The sequence below is a fragment of the Solea senegalensis genome, linkage group LG1 (assembly GCF_019176455.1).
Source record: "Solea senegalensis isolate Sse05_10M linkage group LG1, IFAPA_SoseM_1, whole genome shotgun sequence".
Classification (NCBI taxonomy): domain Eukaryota; kingdom Metazoa; phylum Chordata; class Actinopteri; order Pleuronectiformes; family Soleidae; genus Solea; species Solea senegalensis.
Genome location: NC_058021.1, coordinates 34,327,968 through 34,347,635, shown reverse-complemented (window position 1 = coordinate 34,347,635; position 19,668 = coordinate 34,327,968). Strand labels below are relative to the sequence as shown.

The following is a 19,668-nucleotide window of genomic DNA, read 5'->3' as shown; positions in this document are numbered from 1 at the left end:
TAACAAACATTTCTTGTACTCTAAAGCATTTTTCTTCAGAAAAAATGCAGATCAATATGTTATGATTATTTTAATGAACAAACTACTGCCACCTAAGGGTTAGTAGATGAAGTGCAGTCTTCGTTTATGTGTTTTAGTCTATTATAATAAAATGTATCAAATGATTAATCACCCAGTCTTCAAATAAACATTAAATTGCATTTTGTTTTATTTAAATAAGTGGAGTTTATTATGTTTACAATGACAAAAGAACACAATGCTCCATTATTTCAGATTATGTCAACATTAGTGGACGATAGTCGATAAATCTGACATGTAATGCTGTTTTATACAATTAAATATTATACTATGTAATATAGAATAATATTTAATAATTAGAGCAGAACTAATGAAATTAGTGTAAAATCTAAAGTAAGTAACACTTAAACAGATGGAACCTTTGCACTTTTATTCCTTCAGAAAAATAAAATAAACACAATAAATTAAATAATGACATTATTTTATTGGACTGACCCCAAACAGTGGCACAACCTTTCAGCCCAACTGTGAAATCCAATAATCATGAAAAGTGCAAGGCAGCGTCACTGCAGAATTATATATACACACACACGTACATTTTTTTTGGCTTTTTTACATTTAAATCTAACAAAAAAAAAGAGGCTTTGTGTGCCGTGCATTTCACCTGGTGCTCTTAAGTGTTTTCATACACACACACACACACACATTATCCTGGAACATTTACACCTGTTGGGGACCTGAGGAGAGAAAAAACACAATCATTCATTATTATTATTATTACATTTTAAAGTGTCAGTGTACTGTATGTGAGGAGTGTGTGTGTGTGTGTGTGGAGTTTCACCTGCAGCTCAACACACTTTGTTCAGAAGTCCAGTCGCTAACATCTCGATTCTCTCATGGTAGAGCCTGTGTGTGAAAAGTTAAAAACATTGTAAAACAATGCTGATTTAAATGTTTGTACATCAGAGAAACATTAAAGCACCTCTCTCCCAGTGTAACGGTGGAGGCTCATCGTCATCATTGTCCTCGTCTCTCGGCCGGTGATACATCACTTTTCTCTGTGAGCTTGTCTCTAAATAAACGGGAAAAACAAGCCAAATAAAAATGTTCATTATAAGTTAAGGGAGGACTGACTTTTATAAAGTCATTTTTTTATAAAGTGATTTCTTGAGACTGGAAACTGAGATTCACTCTCCCACACCAAACTCTATAGAGAAAATAAGTGATTTAAGATCACAGGGGACACGGGAGCTGCTGGTCTAGTGCTGCCTCGTGTGGTCAGTCTGTGTCACTGAGGTGAATCTGAATGAAGGATTTCAAAGCTGAAGTCACTAAGAGAGACATCTGAACTCTGATGGAGGCAGCAGTGGATCAACAACACCTGTGTGCTCTGATGTTAAAATCACTGATATTCTCTATGGGGTTTGGTGTGGGAGAGTGAGTGGTTCAGTTTACAGACTTCAGTTTACTGTTGGAAAAGTCTGTCTAACGGTGACATAAAGCTGTGATTATATGTTTTAGCGGACACTGATTTATTTAAGTATTTTTGTTGAGTGGACAAAATCTATTTCCCTGGCAGCCATTTTATCAACCAACATGAATTGTACTCTTGAAAGAGTCTATAAAGAAACAAGCTAAACTACAAAAACCAAGACCTTGTTGTGCTGCTGTTTCGTCAAAACTGGTTTAAATTTCTGGATCTTTTTTTTCCCCCAACCTTGTCGTTGCGGAGGAGCAGTCTGTCTCCTCCTGGGAATCACATCGCCCTCTTTCCACCTGGTCTGGTCAGCAGGGGTCACGTCCTCGCTGCAGTGTCCATCTATAAAAGAGTCCACATCGTTCTAACATGAAAGAAGGTCCAGGGTTTTAAACCAGCAGAAATTGATTACACTACCAACAAGTATGCTTGAATAAGCCTTTTATATGTTCTTTAAATACAGGTCTTGATGACCTTGGAGGCCACTGTTTCATGTCTACAGCAGCCCAACAAAAGGACAGTACTCTTTCTGGTATGTGAAGGCCACCGTAGGTCCCTGACGTGTTTGCAAAAGTGAGGATTGAGTTACAATCTGGCTGAAAACTTACCTTGGCATGTTCTGCACTGCAGCTCACTGAGCAGCACCTCTGCGATCCCTCCTCCATCAGCCGATTCTTGCTTACAACGATCCAGACCTCCCTCCTGGTGGAATGGATCTGAAGGGTCTTTGTGCTGGCCCCTTTTGTACCAAGGTTTCCCCGTGTGTCTCGGTGGGGCAGAGTGAGGCTTCCTGGCTGCAGTGTGCTTCCTCACGACCACTCGGACCGGCTGCTCGCACCCTCTTCCGTACCTGCTCTCCTCGTCGGAGTCTGCGGCTTCATCTCTGTACATGGTGGAATTGTGGACTCGGCTCCTCCCGGTGCCTTTTACCATGTTCTTCCCGCAGCAGACGCACAGAATCCTCTTCGAACCCGGCAGCCACACGTCTTCTATGTCCTCGGCAGGTGCAGGGGGCGCTCCGATGACCTCGGAGAGCCTGTGACCCGTGTACACAGTCTTAGGGAAGAGATCTACGTCGTCCAGATCTGTGGAGATCATCTCGTCTCTGGAGGAGAGCTCGTCAAGGGACGGACTGAGGACGCTCATGCGCTCGTGTGTGGTCTGCGTGGAGATGTAGTTGTAGAGGTAGGGGGCTGCAGGCGAGGAGAAGTGACCACCTCCTGCAGCTTCCGGCCTCAAAACACTCTCAAAGGGCAGCTTGAGGATCTGGAAGCTTGGATCAGGTTTGGCTGCATCCAAGGAAGAGGTCTGATGTTCCACCTTTGAGGCGCTGTTGGAGCTTTTAGCTTCTGTGATCACAGAAGAAGCCAGTGAGGACTTGAGGAGCTCCTCGGCGTCGCATTTGCGAGCACTTGCACCGGTCACTACGATGTCTGACTGGACATGTGCGACCTCGTCAAAGTGTTCAGCGTGTGCAATCTGCTGAAGCCCATGATGCTCCTCATGGACAGAGGAGCTATCGAGAGGCAACTCCTCTTCCAAGGCTCCTGACCAGCATCCATAAGGACTCAGGGTGTCCAAGCTCCTGCGGCTGGACTCACCGTCATACACGGCGGTGGTGGAGTCGCTCAGTGTCACAGCTGGACACTGCAGATCGTCCGGCACCGACGGCAATACGTGACCTTGCTCTTCACCTTTCTTCTCCTCTCCTGGAGAGAACATGCCTGAGGACTGGGAGGCGACTCCAGAGTCCAGTTCTCTGTCCGGGCCCTGTCTGAGATCGCTGGTTCGGATCTTGTCCAGACACTCGATGAGCTTGGTTATGGCATCACTGGGGTCGGTCTGAGCCTCTGAACAGGCCATTTTTCGACGCCCTTGATGCTGCAGGTGATGCTGCGGGTGATGTTGCTGCTGCTGTTGCTGCTGCTGCTGCTGCTGATGATTCCAGGCTGGAGCGTGGAACCTGGGCTCAAACATTCGCCTATAATCGGCCGGATAAATCGGAGCAGGTGGAAAAACAAAACCAGGATACTGCATGTACTGGTACGGGTACATGCAGGGACGACTGAAGTTAAAACCTAGAGAAACAAAGACGCGCGAGATGTTAGGAGATCAACGCTGAACAGCTGAACACAGTTAAAAGAGATGTGGTTTCATGAGGTTCTGACACAGTCAAGGATGAACAATCTGGTGGATTATGGACATAAATTGACTTTGTTTTTTTGAAATTTGTTTGATTCAATATTGTTTTTTACTTTCATTTCATTTCATTTATCTAAATGATCTTTGCTGTCATTTCTACTTTGTCGTCTTTTTTGTTGTCTATATTTTGTTCATTTAAACATTTCAGCCTCTTAATTAAAGGCTCACCTAATTAAATCAATGATATCTTTTAATGTATTTGTAAATTTATGTCACACAAGTCTGTGTTATGAACTCTTCCTGCTCCCATTCCAAATCCCACAGAGAAAATCATCGTTTTTCAGCTGCTGGTCTACTGCTGCCATCATTAGTATTAGTACCTAAACAGTCACTGAGGTGTAAATCTGAATAAAGGTTTTCCAATGCCGAAGTGACAAAATAACACATTTGAAGTCAGTGATGGAGGCAGCAGTGGATCAACAGCTCCTGTGTGCTGTGATATTAAAACCACTGATTTTCTCTATGGGCTTTGGTGTGGGAGAGTTAGTGGTTCACAAACTTCCATTTCTAAATCAGAGGAAACCGTGTTTACAGCAGCAAACATTGTGGACTTAATCTGGCATAGATTTTGAAGAAGACAAAATCAGTTTTTCCCTTATTGTCCCCACTGGCAGCCATGTTTCCATGTCTTAGGACCTAATTTCAGCAAGGTTTAAACACATTGATACCTCCAGGCAAACCATAGTGATTGTACGGGTTGTTCATCTGCCATTGCTGGTACAGGTAATAAGGTTGAGATGGAGGCTGGACGTAGAAGAAAGGTCTGGGGTGTTGAGTTCTCTGTTGTCCACTCCCGTACGTGTGCGGCTGCTGGCTTCCATCTGCAGCACGAGGAAGTATCACAACAACAAAATATCAAAACTATAATTCTGTAAAAGCTCATTTTACACTCCAATGAATGAACTTTAATTACTTTACCGTCCATGTTCACGGTCACGTTCTTGCTCAACCTGTCAGAATAAAACGCCGTGGAGGACGATGACAATGATAAACATACACCCACAGCTCCTGGGAAAAATAAAGTCAAGCTTTTTCTTTTTCTTGTACTTAACTCACAGTCTGTTTTCCTTTCAAACAAACTGAAGTGAAGAAAAAGCTTCTCTCTCTCTCTCAGCTCCACATGACACCAGACTGACAAAGACACAGATTCTCCTCTAATTAGTCCAACAGGAAACACCTGCTGCTCACCCTGAACCTGGCCCACATCAAGCATCAAAGTTTGAAATAAAACAACAACAAATGGAGGGGAAAAAATTAAATGAGTTATAAAATAATTTATACCAGTAGCACTTGTTTTTATGGAATATACACACACTCACATACAGTATATATACATATGTATATATATACATATATATATATATATATATATATATATATATATATTCTTTATTTTGATCATTTTACGATTTATTTTCATTTTCTGATTTAATCTGTGTGCCCCACATGTGCAAAAAAAACAAATTCAACAATAAAAAATAATAATAATCAGCAACAATAACAGAGACTTCATCGTGATCACATTCCGTCAAATATGTTTTTTACATTTTATATTTCTAATAATAAATATCTCATAGAGTGTGATTGAAAAGAATAAAATGATCCAAAAACCTTAGAAAGTAATCGTCATTTGTTAGTTTAATAACATATTAGAGCTGCAACTATGCATCACTGCCATTTTAATCTGTCATGTGCCTTTATGAAACTTATCTATTGACTTTTTATATACTATCTTATTTTTTCCTGCCCCTTAATGTTTACCTTAATTAGGGCCACATGTGAAATTTGTTTTGGAAAGAAATGTTAGGTGGAAAAAAAGAAGCCAGAATTTAGAGGAAAAAAGTCAGAATTCCGGGAAAAAAAAAAAAAAATTTCCCTCAGAATTCTGACTTTAAGAATTCAATTGTTTGTCTCCAAGAGATTCAAGATTCAAGATTTCTTTATTGTCATTCCAACACACATTAAGACAAAATTGCAGTCTCTCTAGAACCCGTCAACCCAAACATTAAGAAAAGAACAAACAATATTAAACTTAAAAATGTAAACATTAAATTAAACCTCTGGATGTAAGGTGCTGTGTGTGACTATAAAAGATTTAAAAAGAAGAGAAAAGAAAAATTCAATCTAAAGATTACAGAATACAACATAAAAAAAGAACTAAAACCGTGGTAACCGTGGCTTGACAGTACTGAGGTAGTGTATAAATAAATTAGTGCAAAGGATGAGGATAAGTAAGTAGTTAAAAATGTATATATTAAAAAAACGTGTGAATTTTGAGAAATAAATCCCAAATTCAAACAAAATCAAAAAATAAAATAAAAGCCAAAATTCTGAGAATAAAGTCAAAATTCCGACGTCATGTTTTCATGTGTGTGCGTCTGTCCGACAGAGGTCGCTATCGGGCCTCTTAGTGTGTGCGCATGCGTATTTTCCTAATTTGGCCTCTGGTCTTTCAGGCGCTTATGATGCGCTGAAAGGTTGTCCGCTGCTCGGCACTTCTCCTCAACCGTTTAATGTCTAATTTCGGCTTCGGGCGCTTACTTGGCAACTTTGTGCGGACAGGAAAAGCCTCGTCTACGGTTGAGCGTGTGAACGGTGACCGCGGCGGAGTCTGGATGTTCGCAGGTAGCCAGCTTCCGTTTATGTAGCTCTTTTAGCTTAAGTGGTGCTAGTTAGCAGCGTGACCGCTCTGTAATGTCTGTACCAGTGCTGTTTTTGTGTCTCTTATTTTGTCCCGTTTTAGATAAACGTAACAGATAAAGTGATGGTGTCAGATGCTCGAGTGTGTTACGACCTGCTCGCGAAGATGCTAGCGCGTTAGCCGACACTGTCACTGTGATGTGGAATGAAGCTAAAGGCTGCTAACTCGCTGCAGCGATATAACATGACACCGACGCTAACTGATCACACGCATTGATCAAAAACAGCAATAAAAGCCACATATGTGATAAAATTATTTGACAAACGTACAGAGAATGTGACAAATTTGTTTAAGTAAACCCTAGCGTGTCTGTTTTTTTAGACTGGGTTTGTTTTGGACATGGTGGCTAACGGTGACGTGCTAACTGTAGTTAGCTAGTATTAGACTAGTTCTGAGAATTGTATGGGTTTACCTCTGTTATAACCAAATAATGTACATCTTTATGTGTGTGTAAAACATGTTTAATGGTCTTCTTGGGTGTGTAGCATGAAGTTAACGCGTTAAAATGGTTCAACGTTGGTTTTAACATTTATACAAAGTCTACAATGTGTTAAAATCGCACCCATTACTATTCTTAAGCAAAGCAGTGACTCATACAGTGTCCCCTTATGTATTTAAAACATGATAATGGGTTATACTTATACTGACTAATATCGTTGGTAGGCATGAGTGAGAGTCTGGGTGTGTTACCAGCAGATCTGAATCATCGCTGTGTGGTGATGGTTGAAAAATTCATCCATGCAAACCACCTGTATTTTAAAAGTTAATCTGAGAGCTAGATACAACACTCAAATGTTATTTAACTTATTATTGGGGTTATTTTTTGATCTGATGCCACATGTGGTAGCTGCAGTGCTTCAGTATTGTTCTGCATCTGGTCTGTACTCTGTGTTCTGCTGCTGCTTAATGCCGGTGAAAGCTCAGTGTGTCATGGTTTCCGCCAAGAAGCACAAAGATGTTTGGGGTGTGAGCAGAGGAGCTCGATTCTTCTTACAGCTAAACACCTTTCTTTGCCAACTATTTTCACAATTAATCGAGTATTTGTTGTAGGGCTGCAATGACAATTAGATTATTTATCAATTACTAAAATACACTGTCATGTTTCTGATTTTTCAGCTTCTTAAATGTGAATCTTTTATGGTTTCTTTGCGCCATATAGCAAAAAGAAATCATTAAAATTGAAATAATGATTAGTTGCATTCCCAAAATTTTGATCAGTGTTTCCCCAAGCCTCTAAATAATGTTGTTCTCAAATGTCTTATCTGTCCACAAACCAGAATCAGTTTGAATGATTTCCTTTTGTTATATGGAGCAAATAAACCATAAATATTAACAATTAAGAAGCTGAAAGATCAAGTTTTATGTAGAACAATTGCAGCCCTCTATCTTATTGACTTTATCTTCTTTAAACATAATATTATTGTTTTACATATTGTAGATGTGTTAGTGTTTTTTGTCTCAGCACTGTAAAGTTGGATAGTTGGGTTAATTCATAATGTATGCGACCGGTAAATATCATACTTTATTATTAGTAAAGCTAAGCCAATACAATACTGATCAGTCCAATTTAGCACGAAATCAGAGGATTTTGTGCCATTTCAGCTCAAAAAAAAGCTGAAATGGCATTTAATTATTTCAGTACAGACTAAAAATGTATATAAAAGCAGACACAGCATTTATTTCATTTTTATGGAAGTAGTTTTTTGTCATACTGTTTTGCTTTTAAAATGGCTGATTGTGGCCAAAGAGGTATAAACAGTGTAATAGTTTAAAATGGTGGTTCTCGACACAGATGAGTCATGGGGACTTTTTTTTACATTTTTGTGAACAGAAGTTTCAAAAAAATGGGGGCAAAGTATACAATTTTGGTTAGTTTGAGTGTTTTCTTTATAAGTGGATCAATTTCTCAAAATATTCAGCTTCCTAAATGTGAATATTTTCTGGTTTATTTGCTCCAGATCACCAAGAAATCATTAAAACTCTCATGAAAAGACTTGTGAGTTGCAGCCCTAATTCGTCTATTAAATTCTAAATTTAGTTGGATTTCTTCTCCGTGTCCCGCTAAATTCCACATATTTTGTGCTTGTTTATTATGTTTGTTTCAGACGAGCACTGATGTAGCGGTGTTGTGACGGTCGTCGCGTTCCTCTCTACCTCCGGTGCCCCAGTGCCTCACTGCATGACCTCAGACAACACATGTACCTACAAGGGTGAAAATCCACCCCTTCCTCAACTCCTGACAGTCACACTCGGTTTCCACGGACCCAGAAACCTTCTCCTCTCGTCTTTCAACTCATCTCCAGAAAAAGGTGCTGCGGAGAGTGTTCTTGTTCCACACACAGGAGTTAAACACCTCCACTTGGGCCAGTGGAGGTGTTGAGGAGCTGCTGCCTCGGGTTTACCCTCTCGTATCTGTAAAGGTGTAGATAGGTATTTTATTTTATTTTTTCTCCTGGTTGGCTTGTGTCCGGTTCTGCCGGCCGTGTGACTGTTCAAAACTGGGGCGCGATTCATGGGATGCAACCATGTCGGATCTCAGTGAGCGCAGGCCGGTCAACGCGGACTATGCTGTCTCCCTGCTGGAGCAGCTCAAGTTCTTTTACGAACAGAAGTTACTGACTGATGTTGTGCTGCTGGTGGAGGAAACAGAGTTCCCGTGTCACAAGATGGTCCTGGCCACATGTAGCTCCTATTTCAGGTAAGTGCACCATAGCATTATCACCTCCCCCCACACACACTGCTCTTGTTGTACATCGGGGGGGGGTTGGTTTGCTGTTTTTTTCTTTTTTAACGAGCTGATTGTGACCACGCCGCCTCCTTCAGTTTCAATAAATAATGCAGTGTTGGGGGTCTTTGTGCTTAAAGACGACAGTTATTCCCTGTCACAGTGGGGGTGTTTGTTGAGGTGTAGGTACATTGTCATCGTGCGCCACCGTTATTATGTATGGAAGTGCTCACCTCCTACTGTTACAATGAATAATGCACCGCACTGTAGAGCGAGTGTCAGAGTGTAGTGCCACCCACACCATACATGGAGGACGGAAAATAAGGAGGTGATGTTTCCTTTCGAGTGATTGTTCGGGTTTATGATGTAGCGACACAAAAAGCTAACCTAATAAAATCTACTTCGGCCTCAAGCTATGATTGCATAACAATATATTTTTAAGATGTACAGTCTTTTTACTGTTCACACTCCAACACCAAACTCCATAGATAAAATCTGCGACACAAGAGGTGCTGGTCTACTGCTGCCTCATGTGGTCACTTTGTGCCACTGGGGTAAATCTGAACCAAAGATTTTAAAGGCAGAAGTGACAATTGAACTTAGTGATGGAGGCAGCTGTGGATCAACAACTCCTGTGTGCTGTGATGTTAAAATACTGATTTTTTTCTATGGGCTTTGGTGCAGGCAGTAAGTGGGTGACACAAACTTGACTTTCCTCATGATCAAAAAACCTCAAATCAACATTTTTCAAAACGATGTTGGTCTATATTTTATTAGTAGAACCTTTTTATGAAGCTTTTCCACATTGGTGAATTATCAGTGAAATGGCTCTCTGACATCCAGCTGCCTACTAAATTATTGTATAGTAATACATTTTGAAGCTAACAGATCTTTTATGAAAGGAAAAACATAGAATTAGTTATTTCGTGGTCTTTCTCGTATTTTAATTCAAAGCTGACGTTGGCTCTGCACCTTCTGTGTTTTTCCTTGTGTGTCGCAAGGGGTGTACACATCGCAGGCAGCTCTGACCGTGTGTCTTAACGTTATACAACCACACACACACACAAAAGAACTCTCCCTTTATAACGAAGAGGCTCAATTTTGCCATCTTTGACAAAACGAAGTAGTCGCTAACCTGTAGCACCACAGACGTTTATCCCTGGAGGCCCCTGGGAGGCCTCATTTGTACTCGCAACATCACATAATAAAGTGTGTGTGTGCGCACGTTGCAGTAAATGTATAAAGAGCAGCAGCAGCAGCAGTCTCAGCTCTGGGAAGAGTCCATCTGTACATGACGGGGGCTCATGCAGCATTTCGGACACGTTATCTACCTCGCTGTCTGTCTCAGCCCCTCCTCCCCTCCTTTTACTCCCTCGCTGCACGCACGCGCACAAACGTGCATTCCAAGAAAAGGTCTGGACAACTTGACGTCCCCACCGTTTCCCACACACACACTATCTGGTGCGAACATGCAAAGCATTTCCCCTCGAGGGTTCAGAGGTGTTGTCGTGTTTCCTCTAAACTACGCCATCCCTCTTTTTTCCTGCTGCTCTGCTGCTGCGTCTCCTCCCTCCTCCTCCCCCTTCCCCACTCACACGCGTTGCTTCAGAGAAAGTGGGGGAGACGCTGGGACTCTGGAGGGAGCTGGTGTTTGTGGGGGAAAGTCTGGTCACGTAGGTCCTGGTGAGAGATGGAGAGGAAAAGGGAGGAGGGAGGAATGCAGGGCAGGGGTATGTATGCCTGCAGAGTTGCGTAATCCAGGCTGGCAGGTTTAGTCCCCACTGTGATCAACACACACACACACACACACACACTCCCCAAAGCCCCCGTTCAGCAGCGGAGGGTTGTTATTTAGACAAATTATCATGACTTCTATCGCCCAATTCCATCTAAAGTGAGTTTTTTTAATTAAAATGAACTGCACAAAGTCAAAATCTTAGCCACAGTTGCCTTTTTTCATCAATGAATCTACTCATTTCTTACTCAATTAACCATTTTCTTCACAAACTCACAGAGCTGCAACTAACAATTATTTCTGTATTTGATTAATTAAGTTGTTTGGGCCACCTCTCGCTTGCACTTGGACATACAGTTCACAATTAGACTGAACAGGTGGGTTTTCTAGACCATGTTCAGGGAGAACCAGCCTGAGACATGGACAACAACTAGAAACTGACATTTGTGTTGCCTTGTAAACGCACTCTCTCTCCCACACCAAACCCCATAGAGAAAATTAGTGTTTTTAACATCACAGCACACTGTTGTTGATCCACTGCTGCCTCCATCACTAAGTTCAAATGTGTTATTTTGCGACTTCAGCATTTGAAATCCTTCATTCAGATCTGCCTCTGACACAAAGTGACCACACGAGGCAGCAGCAGACCAGCAGCTCGTGTGTCCCCGCCAGCTAAAATCACTGACTTTCTCTACGGAGTTTGGTGTGGGAGAGCGAGTGGTTCACAAACTTCAGTTTCCTGCTGTAAAAGTCTGTCTAACAGTGAGATAAAGACGTGAAAATGTTCTTAAGATGTCGTAGACTTAAGCGGACACAGATTGATGTATCTTTTTAGTGTCTAAAATCTTGTTAATCCTTGTGTGTTTGGCTCCAGAGATGAATGCTAATTCACTACGTGCTCGCCACGTGTTTTTAAAATATGAGTAATTGATGTAGTGAAAAGGATGTTTGAAGAGGCTGTGAGTCACTCTGAGAGCTGGAGAAGAATGGTCCACGTGGGAGTGTAGGCAGCTCACACACACACACACACACACACACAGAGTCTGTGCTGAGTCAGAGCCTCTGGTTCGAGCTCACCTGTCTGTGTCGGGTGTGGACGCGTGTTTGGTTGACAATGAAGATTCCTGTGAGTTTAGTCATCACATTCGCTCTAAATAAAAGAATGTTATAATATCTATATCACTAATTAGGGCAATATTATTGATAGTTTATCTAGACCATAACATGAGAGGAGATATAATCGCAGGTTCTTACCATGATTGAAGTATCTGTGATGACTTTTCCCCGATTTTAAAGGCTGTTCTATTGATAATCATCAAATAGTATTGGATAAGTTAGTGAAATTCACCAAATATTATAATTAAATATTATATATATTGATTAAAAGTCACTTCTTTAATTTTAAGCCTAATTATTTGTGTGTTCAGCAGAATTTGACCATATTTAAAGTCAATTTCCTAAAGAAGTGAAGCAGGTGTGATCTGAAATGAATGGTAATAACAGTATTTTAAGCTTGTAATAACTGGACGGGTTGATTGGTTTTAAATATCTGTCCGTAAACAACACGCATGCTGTGTCATCGCGGGTTTTCTCTGCTGTCACGTGCTGCTGCTTAGTCATGATTTTAATGTTGCCTCAAGGCACCACTTAAAATAATAATACTTTGCCTCTCATCTCTTAAGTGTTCTTGTATTTTAATACAGATACAAGTAACTAGTGATTAAAGAAGCAAGGAAACAAGGAAATATTCACATTTAACACATACCAATACTGTTTTAATCTATTTATGTTTTAAATTCAGGTTATTTGATCATCTGAAGTGTCGCAAATTTAATTTAGTCATAGAATATTACTCGATTTATTGAGGTTTTTCTTAAGGAAGTGCTCTTTCTGCGACCAGCTGTGCGTTAAATCACTTATTGTTTTGTTTTTTTGTTACTGCAGAGCGATGTTCATGAGCGGCCTCAGCGAGAGCAAACAGACCCACGTCCACCTGAGGAACGTGGACGCGGCCACGCTGCAGATCATCATCACCTACGCCTACACGGGCAACTTGGCCATCAGTGACAGCACGGTGGAGCCGCTGTACGAGACGGCCTGCTTTCTACAGGTCACTGAACTCACCGTCAACGCACACCACAAACATCTCCACACACTGAAGATAGAGTATTTTGATTAATTTCAACATTAGACAAAACATTTCTGGACAGCAAGTGAGTGGCTTACAAACTGACGCAAAACGCATCAGTTTCCAGTTTGTAAATTCAGTTTTAACGGCAGGAAAACTTTATAGACATGTTCTTAAAGATATGATAGACTTGAACTGGTTAATATTTTATTTGGCGAGCCTTTTGTTTATTTGTTAATATCTGTTTTTCCTTGTTTTCCATGTGACAAGACCATACTTAAAACCCTCAACTATTCCTTTCAGTATCATTTGTACTTGGTATACTGTATGGTCTCAAATGTCTCTCTTTTGTGGTTTGATTTTGGAGAAAGAAGCATTTTTTGTATGTGTTGATTCAGAGAGAACAGAACGTTCTGAATTAGTCTCTCTCTCTGTGTGTGTCTCTCTCTCTCTCAGGTGGAGGACGTCTTGCTGCAATGCAGAGACTATCTGGTGAAGAAGATAAATGCAGAGAACTGCGTCCGCATGCTGAGCATCGGCGACCTGTTCAGCTGCAGCGAGTTGAAGCAGAGCGCCAAGCGCATGGTGGAGCACAAGTTCCCCATGGTTTACCGACAGGAGGCCTTCCTGCAGCTCTCACACGAGCTGCTCGTCGACGTCCTGAGCAGTGACAACCTCAACGTGGAGAAGGAGGAGACGGTGCGCGAGGCGGCCATGCTGTGGCTGGAGTACAACATGGAGGCGCGCTCGCAGCACCTGTCCTCCGTGCTGAGCCAGATCCGCATCGACGCGCTGTCGGAGGTGACGCAGCGCGCCTGGTTCCAGGGTCTGCCGCCCAACGACAAGTCGGTGGTGGTGCAGGGTCTCTACAAGTCCATGCCCAAGTTCTTCAAGCCGCGGTTAGGCATGACCAAGGAGGAGATGCTGATCTTCATGGAGGCGCTGTCTGAGACGCAGGTGGAGGGCTACGTCATGTGCGAGTCGGTGCCCTTGGCGGTCGTGTGTTACAGCCCGCAGGCGGAGAAGGTCTACAAGCTCCGCAACCCGCCGGGCGACCTGCAGAAGGTGGGGACGCTCGTCACACCTGACAACGACGTGTTCATCGCCGGCGGACAAATCTCGCTCAAGAACTCCATCACCAACCACGGGAAAAGCGGGAAGCTGCAGGCCATGTTCCGCTCGGTCGACAGCTTCTTCTGGTTTGACGCGCAGCAGAACACGTGGGTGCCCAAGACACCTATGCTGTGCGCGCGCATCAAGCCTTCGCTGGTCTACTGCGACGGCTACATCTATGCAATCGGTGGCGACAACGTCGGCGGCGAGCTGAACAAGCGCACGGTGGAGCGCTACGACTGCGAGAAGGACGAGTGGAGCATGATGAGCCCGCTGCCCTTCGCCTGGAACTGGAGCACGTCCGTGGTGGCGCACGACTGCATCTACGTGATGACGCATGACCTGATGTACTGCTACTTCCCCCGCGCCGATACCTGGGTGGAGATGGCCATGCGCAAGACTAGCCGCTGCTTCGCTTCCGCCGCCGCCTTCGGCGACCTCATCTTCTACGTCGGTGGCCTCCACGTGGTCAGCAACTCCGGCATCCGCCTGCCGACGAGCACCATCGACGGCTCGTCCGTCACCGTGGAGATCTACGACGTGAACAAGAACGAGTGGCGCCTGGCCGCCAACATCCCCGCAAAGCGCTACTCGGACCCGTGTGTGCGGGCGGTGGTGCTGCTCAACTCGCTGTGCATCTTCATGCGCGAGACGCACATGAACGAGCGTGCCAAGTACGCCATCTATCAGTACGACGTGGAGCTGGACCGCTGGTACCTGCGGCAGCCCGTGTCCGAGCGTGTGCTCTGGGACCTGGGGAAAGACTTCCGCTGCGCAGTGGGGAAGCTGTACCCGTCCTGCCTGGAGGAGTCTCCGTGGAAACCTCCCACGTACCTCTTCTCCCCCGACGGGGCGGAGGAGTTCGAGGTGGACGGCGAGCTGGTGACGCTGCCTCATGTATAGCTCTTAACCTCCCCTCCATCGCCTCGCTGACTGAACGCGGGGGACGAGCGCGGTCGGAGGGGAGCCAGCGACAAGTTCCCCCGAGGAAAAGGGTTTGACGTTTTTTCTGTTGGACGATGGCGGACTTCATCAGACGCAGCTGCTGCTGTTGAGTGATGGATGCGCAAAAAAAGATGGCCCTTAAAGGGATAGTGCAGGTTTTTTGTTTGTTTTTTGAAGTGTGGCGTGAACCGCTCACTCTGCCACACCAAAGCCCATAGAGAAAATCAGTGATTTTACCTCATGGAGACACAGGAGCTGCTGGTCCACTGCTGCCTCATGTGGTCACTTTGTGTAGAAGTGATATGACACTGTTTAAAATCATTTATTCGGATTAAACGAGTGAGTCAACAGCAGTGAGTCAACAGCTCCTGTGTTCTGTGACGTCCAAGTCGTCGCTTTTCTCTATGGAGTTTGGTGGAGGTGAAACTTTCTGTTGGGGGGAAAAGTAAAGATATAAAATAATAATATTGGAACCATGGAAAAATAAATATTGGAATCATGTACATAAGCGGACGAACACACACGACACTTCAACAAAAACCTGTATTATGCCTTTAAAAAGATACTAGTAATCTGAAAATGTATGTTTATTTCTTTTGTTTTTTTCTTCTGTCATTTGTGACATCTGTTAGATATTATTACATCATACTGTTTCTACAATGTGATAATCTAAATGTCGATTTTTGATGATGATGCACTTAACTGCTAAACCTTCTCTGAATGACAATGGCAACTGTACCAAATGTAGGCTCCCCTCTCTCCTCTTCTTCTCACCACTGATAAAGGGATAAAATCCTCACTTTTACCTTTAGAGCATTAAACACTGTGCGCCATTAAAGTTTTGCTCTGAAAAGTTCTCATGACTTTGTGGAGGAGAAAATGGTTACAGCAAAACTTAATATTAACTTCATTCACGTGCGGTTACCTGGACGAACGAGTATGAGTTAGTTGAGCAACAATCGGTGGAAGAAAAGAGGCGCAACTGATAAATTTCCATCTTTTGGAGTGACGCGGACGATTATCGTCATTTTCTAGATTCGTCCATTTGTTGTTTGGTCCAAAAAAAATAGTCTTTTAATGATTTTGTTCTATGAAGTAAAAGAAAACAAGAAAACACTCATATTTAATTAGCTGAAAAAACATGTTTCAGACCAATCAAATCAATCAGGAAATGTTGTTTTCCTGGTTTGTTAATGTCATAAATAAACTCATTGGGTTCTATATATAAATTCAGAAATATTTCGTTACTTAAAAGTGATGTTTTACGTTTCTCTTCAGGAAAACGTCAAAAGTATCTTGTTATTATTGATTAACGCGGACAAAAAACCTAAAATGATTCAAACGTATGATTTAGATCAACAGTATTTCCAGATTTTCACGTCGCTTGTTCTGTCGGATTACGTGATTCTTCAATAATAGTCAATGATCTGTTCTGATAACTTCTTGCTCTGCAGATGATCTGTATGACTTTAATCCCATAAATTTACCACTTAAATCTCATAATTTTATGACTTTATTATTGTCAATTTACGACTTTATTCTCAAAGTCTGAAAAAAGTAATTTCTCGCAAATGTGCGACTTTAATCTCATAATTTACGACTTTGGTCTCGAAGTCTGTTCATTTTTTCTTTTACTCAGTGTTGTAATTCTCCGCCGTAGATCTGCGTGTCTTGATAAATCGTTATTTTCGCTGCCTTTTTTACATCATTTCTTTCCCGTCTTTCATTTGAAAAAGATCCAATGGTGGCGACATCTAGTGGTCAGAGTGCAGACTGCAGTAAACAGTACAGGCCATAGAAGAAGAACGCCCTCTGGGATCTGTAAAGGCCACCGTAGTTTCTTGATTAAGATAGGTTTGTCCATTTGTGGTTGCACAAAATGGCCACTGCCTTACAGCAAGAGCCCCTCCCCCCCACCCCACCCAAGGCATATTGAAGATTATGAAAAAAAACATTATTTTAAAGCACTTACAGACTCATACAAACATACTTATGAGCCGTTTACGAAATTTTCTACAATAAACCCTCACGTGAGACCTTTAAGCGCTAGATTAACGAACGTTATTTGACTTTTAAATCTGGTAAATGTTTGTGTTTCTCCACCAAAAAGCTTTTCAGAGCCGTCTTTAAATCCACGGAGACAAAAATCAATTCCTTTTTTTTTTTTCTTTTTTATTTCGTGGTGCGAGCGGAGGAGCAGCGTCCACGAAAGGGCGGCTGCAGGTCCGGTCGTCACCTCTCCTCCCTCGCAGCTCCACCCTCCTCCTTTGCCCCGATCCCGCCTCCTCAGCCTGTCCGTCACACAGGTCTTCCACACAGCCAGCATTTACACCACCTCACTGTCATGTGATCGTCATGTGATCATCACTCACACACACACACTCACACTCGGTTCAAACGTTGGTTTCAGGCTCATGTATTTTTGATTTTTATTATTATTGTTATTATTATTCCCAAGCTGCTGAATTATATATATAATAAAATATATATTTTTCATATGTTATAAAAACTGTTCTAGTGTGGGGGAAAATAACCAGGTCTATTTTGTATTAGTGTCATTTTTTTTATTATTATTTAATATCAGACATTACTGTAGTGTGATTGTGGGTAGAATTTTCCATTTTTTCCTTTTTCTTTTCTTTTTTTCTTTGAGTGAATACTGAGGATTCTTGCTGCTGATTGGTTGTGAGAGGAGAGGGCTGGCCCAGGGGCTGTTGCTACGGGAATCGTCCCGGCAACCACTAGCAGTAGTAGTCGTTGTAGTAGTGGAGTGGGAGGGGGAAGAGGCTCCTCCCCCCCTCGCTCTGACCTTACAAACATGAGCACAGGTGCTTCATGACAGAAACTTAACGAGCATGTCTGGCTGCATCATATTCCTTTGGCACTGTATTTTGAATGAACGTTAATTTATTAAAAAAACAACGTACCAAAAACCTTCCTGACGCTGAGTCACTCTTTCATTTCTGTCATCATTCGTGTTGTCATGGGAGCTGTCCTGAATGTAGACGTGACATGACACGCCACGACGCAGCACATTTCGTGACAAGACGGCACTATACTACGCGACTCGGCAGCACATTACGTGATGCGTGACACGACACTATTACATGACACAGCACTTTACTAAATCACAGCGCTGTATTACATGATACATCACTATACTATGTGACACGGCAGCACTTTCATGACAGGTCGAATAGTGCTGTGTCCACAGCAGTTGATTGTTAAATTAGAATCACCTGTGCAGGAGCAACCAATCAGCCTCCAGGATCCACCTGAGCGCGCGCACACGTGCAGAGATGAGACTGAGGTCAGAACTGAGTGTTTGAGCTAAAATCACTGATTTTCTCTGTGGAGTTTGTTTTGAGAAAACAACATAAAAAGGGTGAGTGTCATTATTGTTAAATTTTGTGCAGAGAGGAACAACACCAGCTTAAAAATATGAGAACTTCATATTTATGACGACGTTTCACCGAATTTTAAAATAAAAGTGTTTGTTTTGATTTGAAATGATGAAAAAAACCCAGTTATGATGGAAAAGGAATCAAAAGTAAGTCAATAATATGTGGACATCTTTGATTAAAACACTTAACAAACCCATATATGTATGTATGTATGTATGTGTGTATATATATATATATATATATATATATATGTATGTGTATATATATATATGTATGTATATGTATATATATATGTATGTATATGTATATATATTATAAATACAGCACTTCATTTCCTTGTAAACTTGAGTTTGTGCCAACTGATTATTTATTTTAAAAGAAAAGAGTCTGCTGTACATTTAATATAATTATATAATTTTTAATCCAGCAATATAATCTCATCGTATCACGTTCTCCTCCAAAAAACATTAAAAGCATCGGTCAAGAAAATATTGTGTGAAATTGACTTCACAATACATTCAAATCTCTTTAAATAGAAGAAAAAAACAACTCAAACCTTTAACAAACCAAAGAAAACAAAAACATTTTTAAACACAGGTTTATGTAAAACAGACGTTTATAATCCAACACAAGCAAAACAATCGAGGCTGGAAGCACTTTTTTTTTCTCACCCAAATACATGTGAATGCATGGCAATAACAGAAATCAAAGAAATAAACTCACAGTGATCCACAGATTAGGACTCGTCGCTCCAGTGTTGTCATGACGAAAATGTGGATTATTTTCAAACACGACAAATAAATAAAGTTATGCGACTTTTTAAAACGCTCTTCAGGTTTTACTCATCATAGTTTTCCCAATATATTTATGTTTATTTTTATATATATAGTATAAAAGGCGTGGGTGAAGATAACGGTTACATCTGATTACGTATACCGATTATTAAAAAAAAAAAGACAATTTAAATGAGTTTACGTTGACAAAAACTCAAGTTTTCAAGTTAAAAATTCCTTTCATAGTTAAAGGAAGTTTTATTACATAAACCGGGATAAACAGCGTTCATAATTTGTATTTTTTTGTAAAAATCCAGCTGTAAAATGACTCCATTTTCAAGTTATCAAAAGGAAAATGCAGCATTTACTGCCCTTTAAATAATATAAGCCATGTTTTTAATCTTAAATATTTTGTCATTTTTTGCTGTTTGCATTCTGAAGATAAAT

At 41.7% G+C, this 19,668-nt stretch overlaps 2 protein-coding genes across 3 annotated transcripts; one reads left to right on the top strand and one right to left on the bottom strand.

Moving 5' to 3' along the window:
- Nucleotides 1-267: 267 nt before the first annotated feature.
- Nucleotides 268-4,875, bottom strand: buc (bucky ball). The gene is made up of 8 exons (XM_044025779.1): nt 4,754-4,875; nt 4,616-4,647; nt 4,366-4,518; nt 2,104-3,573; nt 1,736-1,837; nt 1,001-1,090; nt 860-924; nt 268-755 (listed from the first exon to the last, which is right to left on the bottom strand). Exons 2-7 carry the CDS (start codon nt 4,620-4,622, stop codon nt 896-898), a joined length of 1,851 nt encoding a protein of 616 aa, XP_043881714.1. The 5' UTR covers nt 4,623-4,647; nt 4,754-4,875; the 3' UTR covers nt 268-755; nt 860-895.
- A 1,272-nt stretch (nt 4,876-6,147) lies between these two features.
- Nucleotides 6,148-17,979, top strand: kbtbd2 (kelch repeat and BTB (POZ) domain containing 2). 2 transcript variants are annotated; one of them, XM_044025740.1, is made up of 4 exons: nt 6,148-6,322; nt 8,504-9,096; nt 12,803-12,968; nt 13,443-17,979. In XM_044025740.1, exons 2-4 carry the CDS (start codon nt 8,924-8,926, stop codon nt 15,000-15,002), a joined length of 1,899 nt encoding a protein of 632 aa, XP_043881675.1. In that variant the 5' UTR covers nt 6,148-6,322; nt 8,504-8,923; the 3' UTR covers nt 15,003-17,979. The 2 variants fall into 2 exon arrangements, with proteins under 2 accessions (XP_043881675.1, XP_043881683.1); XM_044025748.1 differs by lacking the exon at nt 6,148-6,322 and adding an exon at nt 8,368-8,394.
- The last annotated feature ends 1,689 nt before the right edge of the window (nt 17,980-19,668 follow it).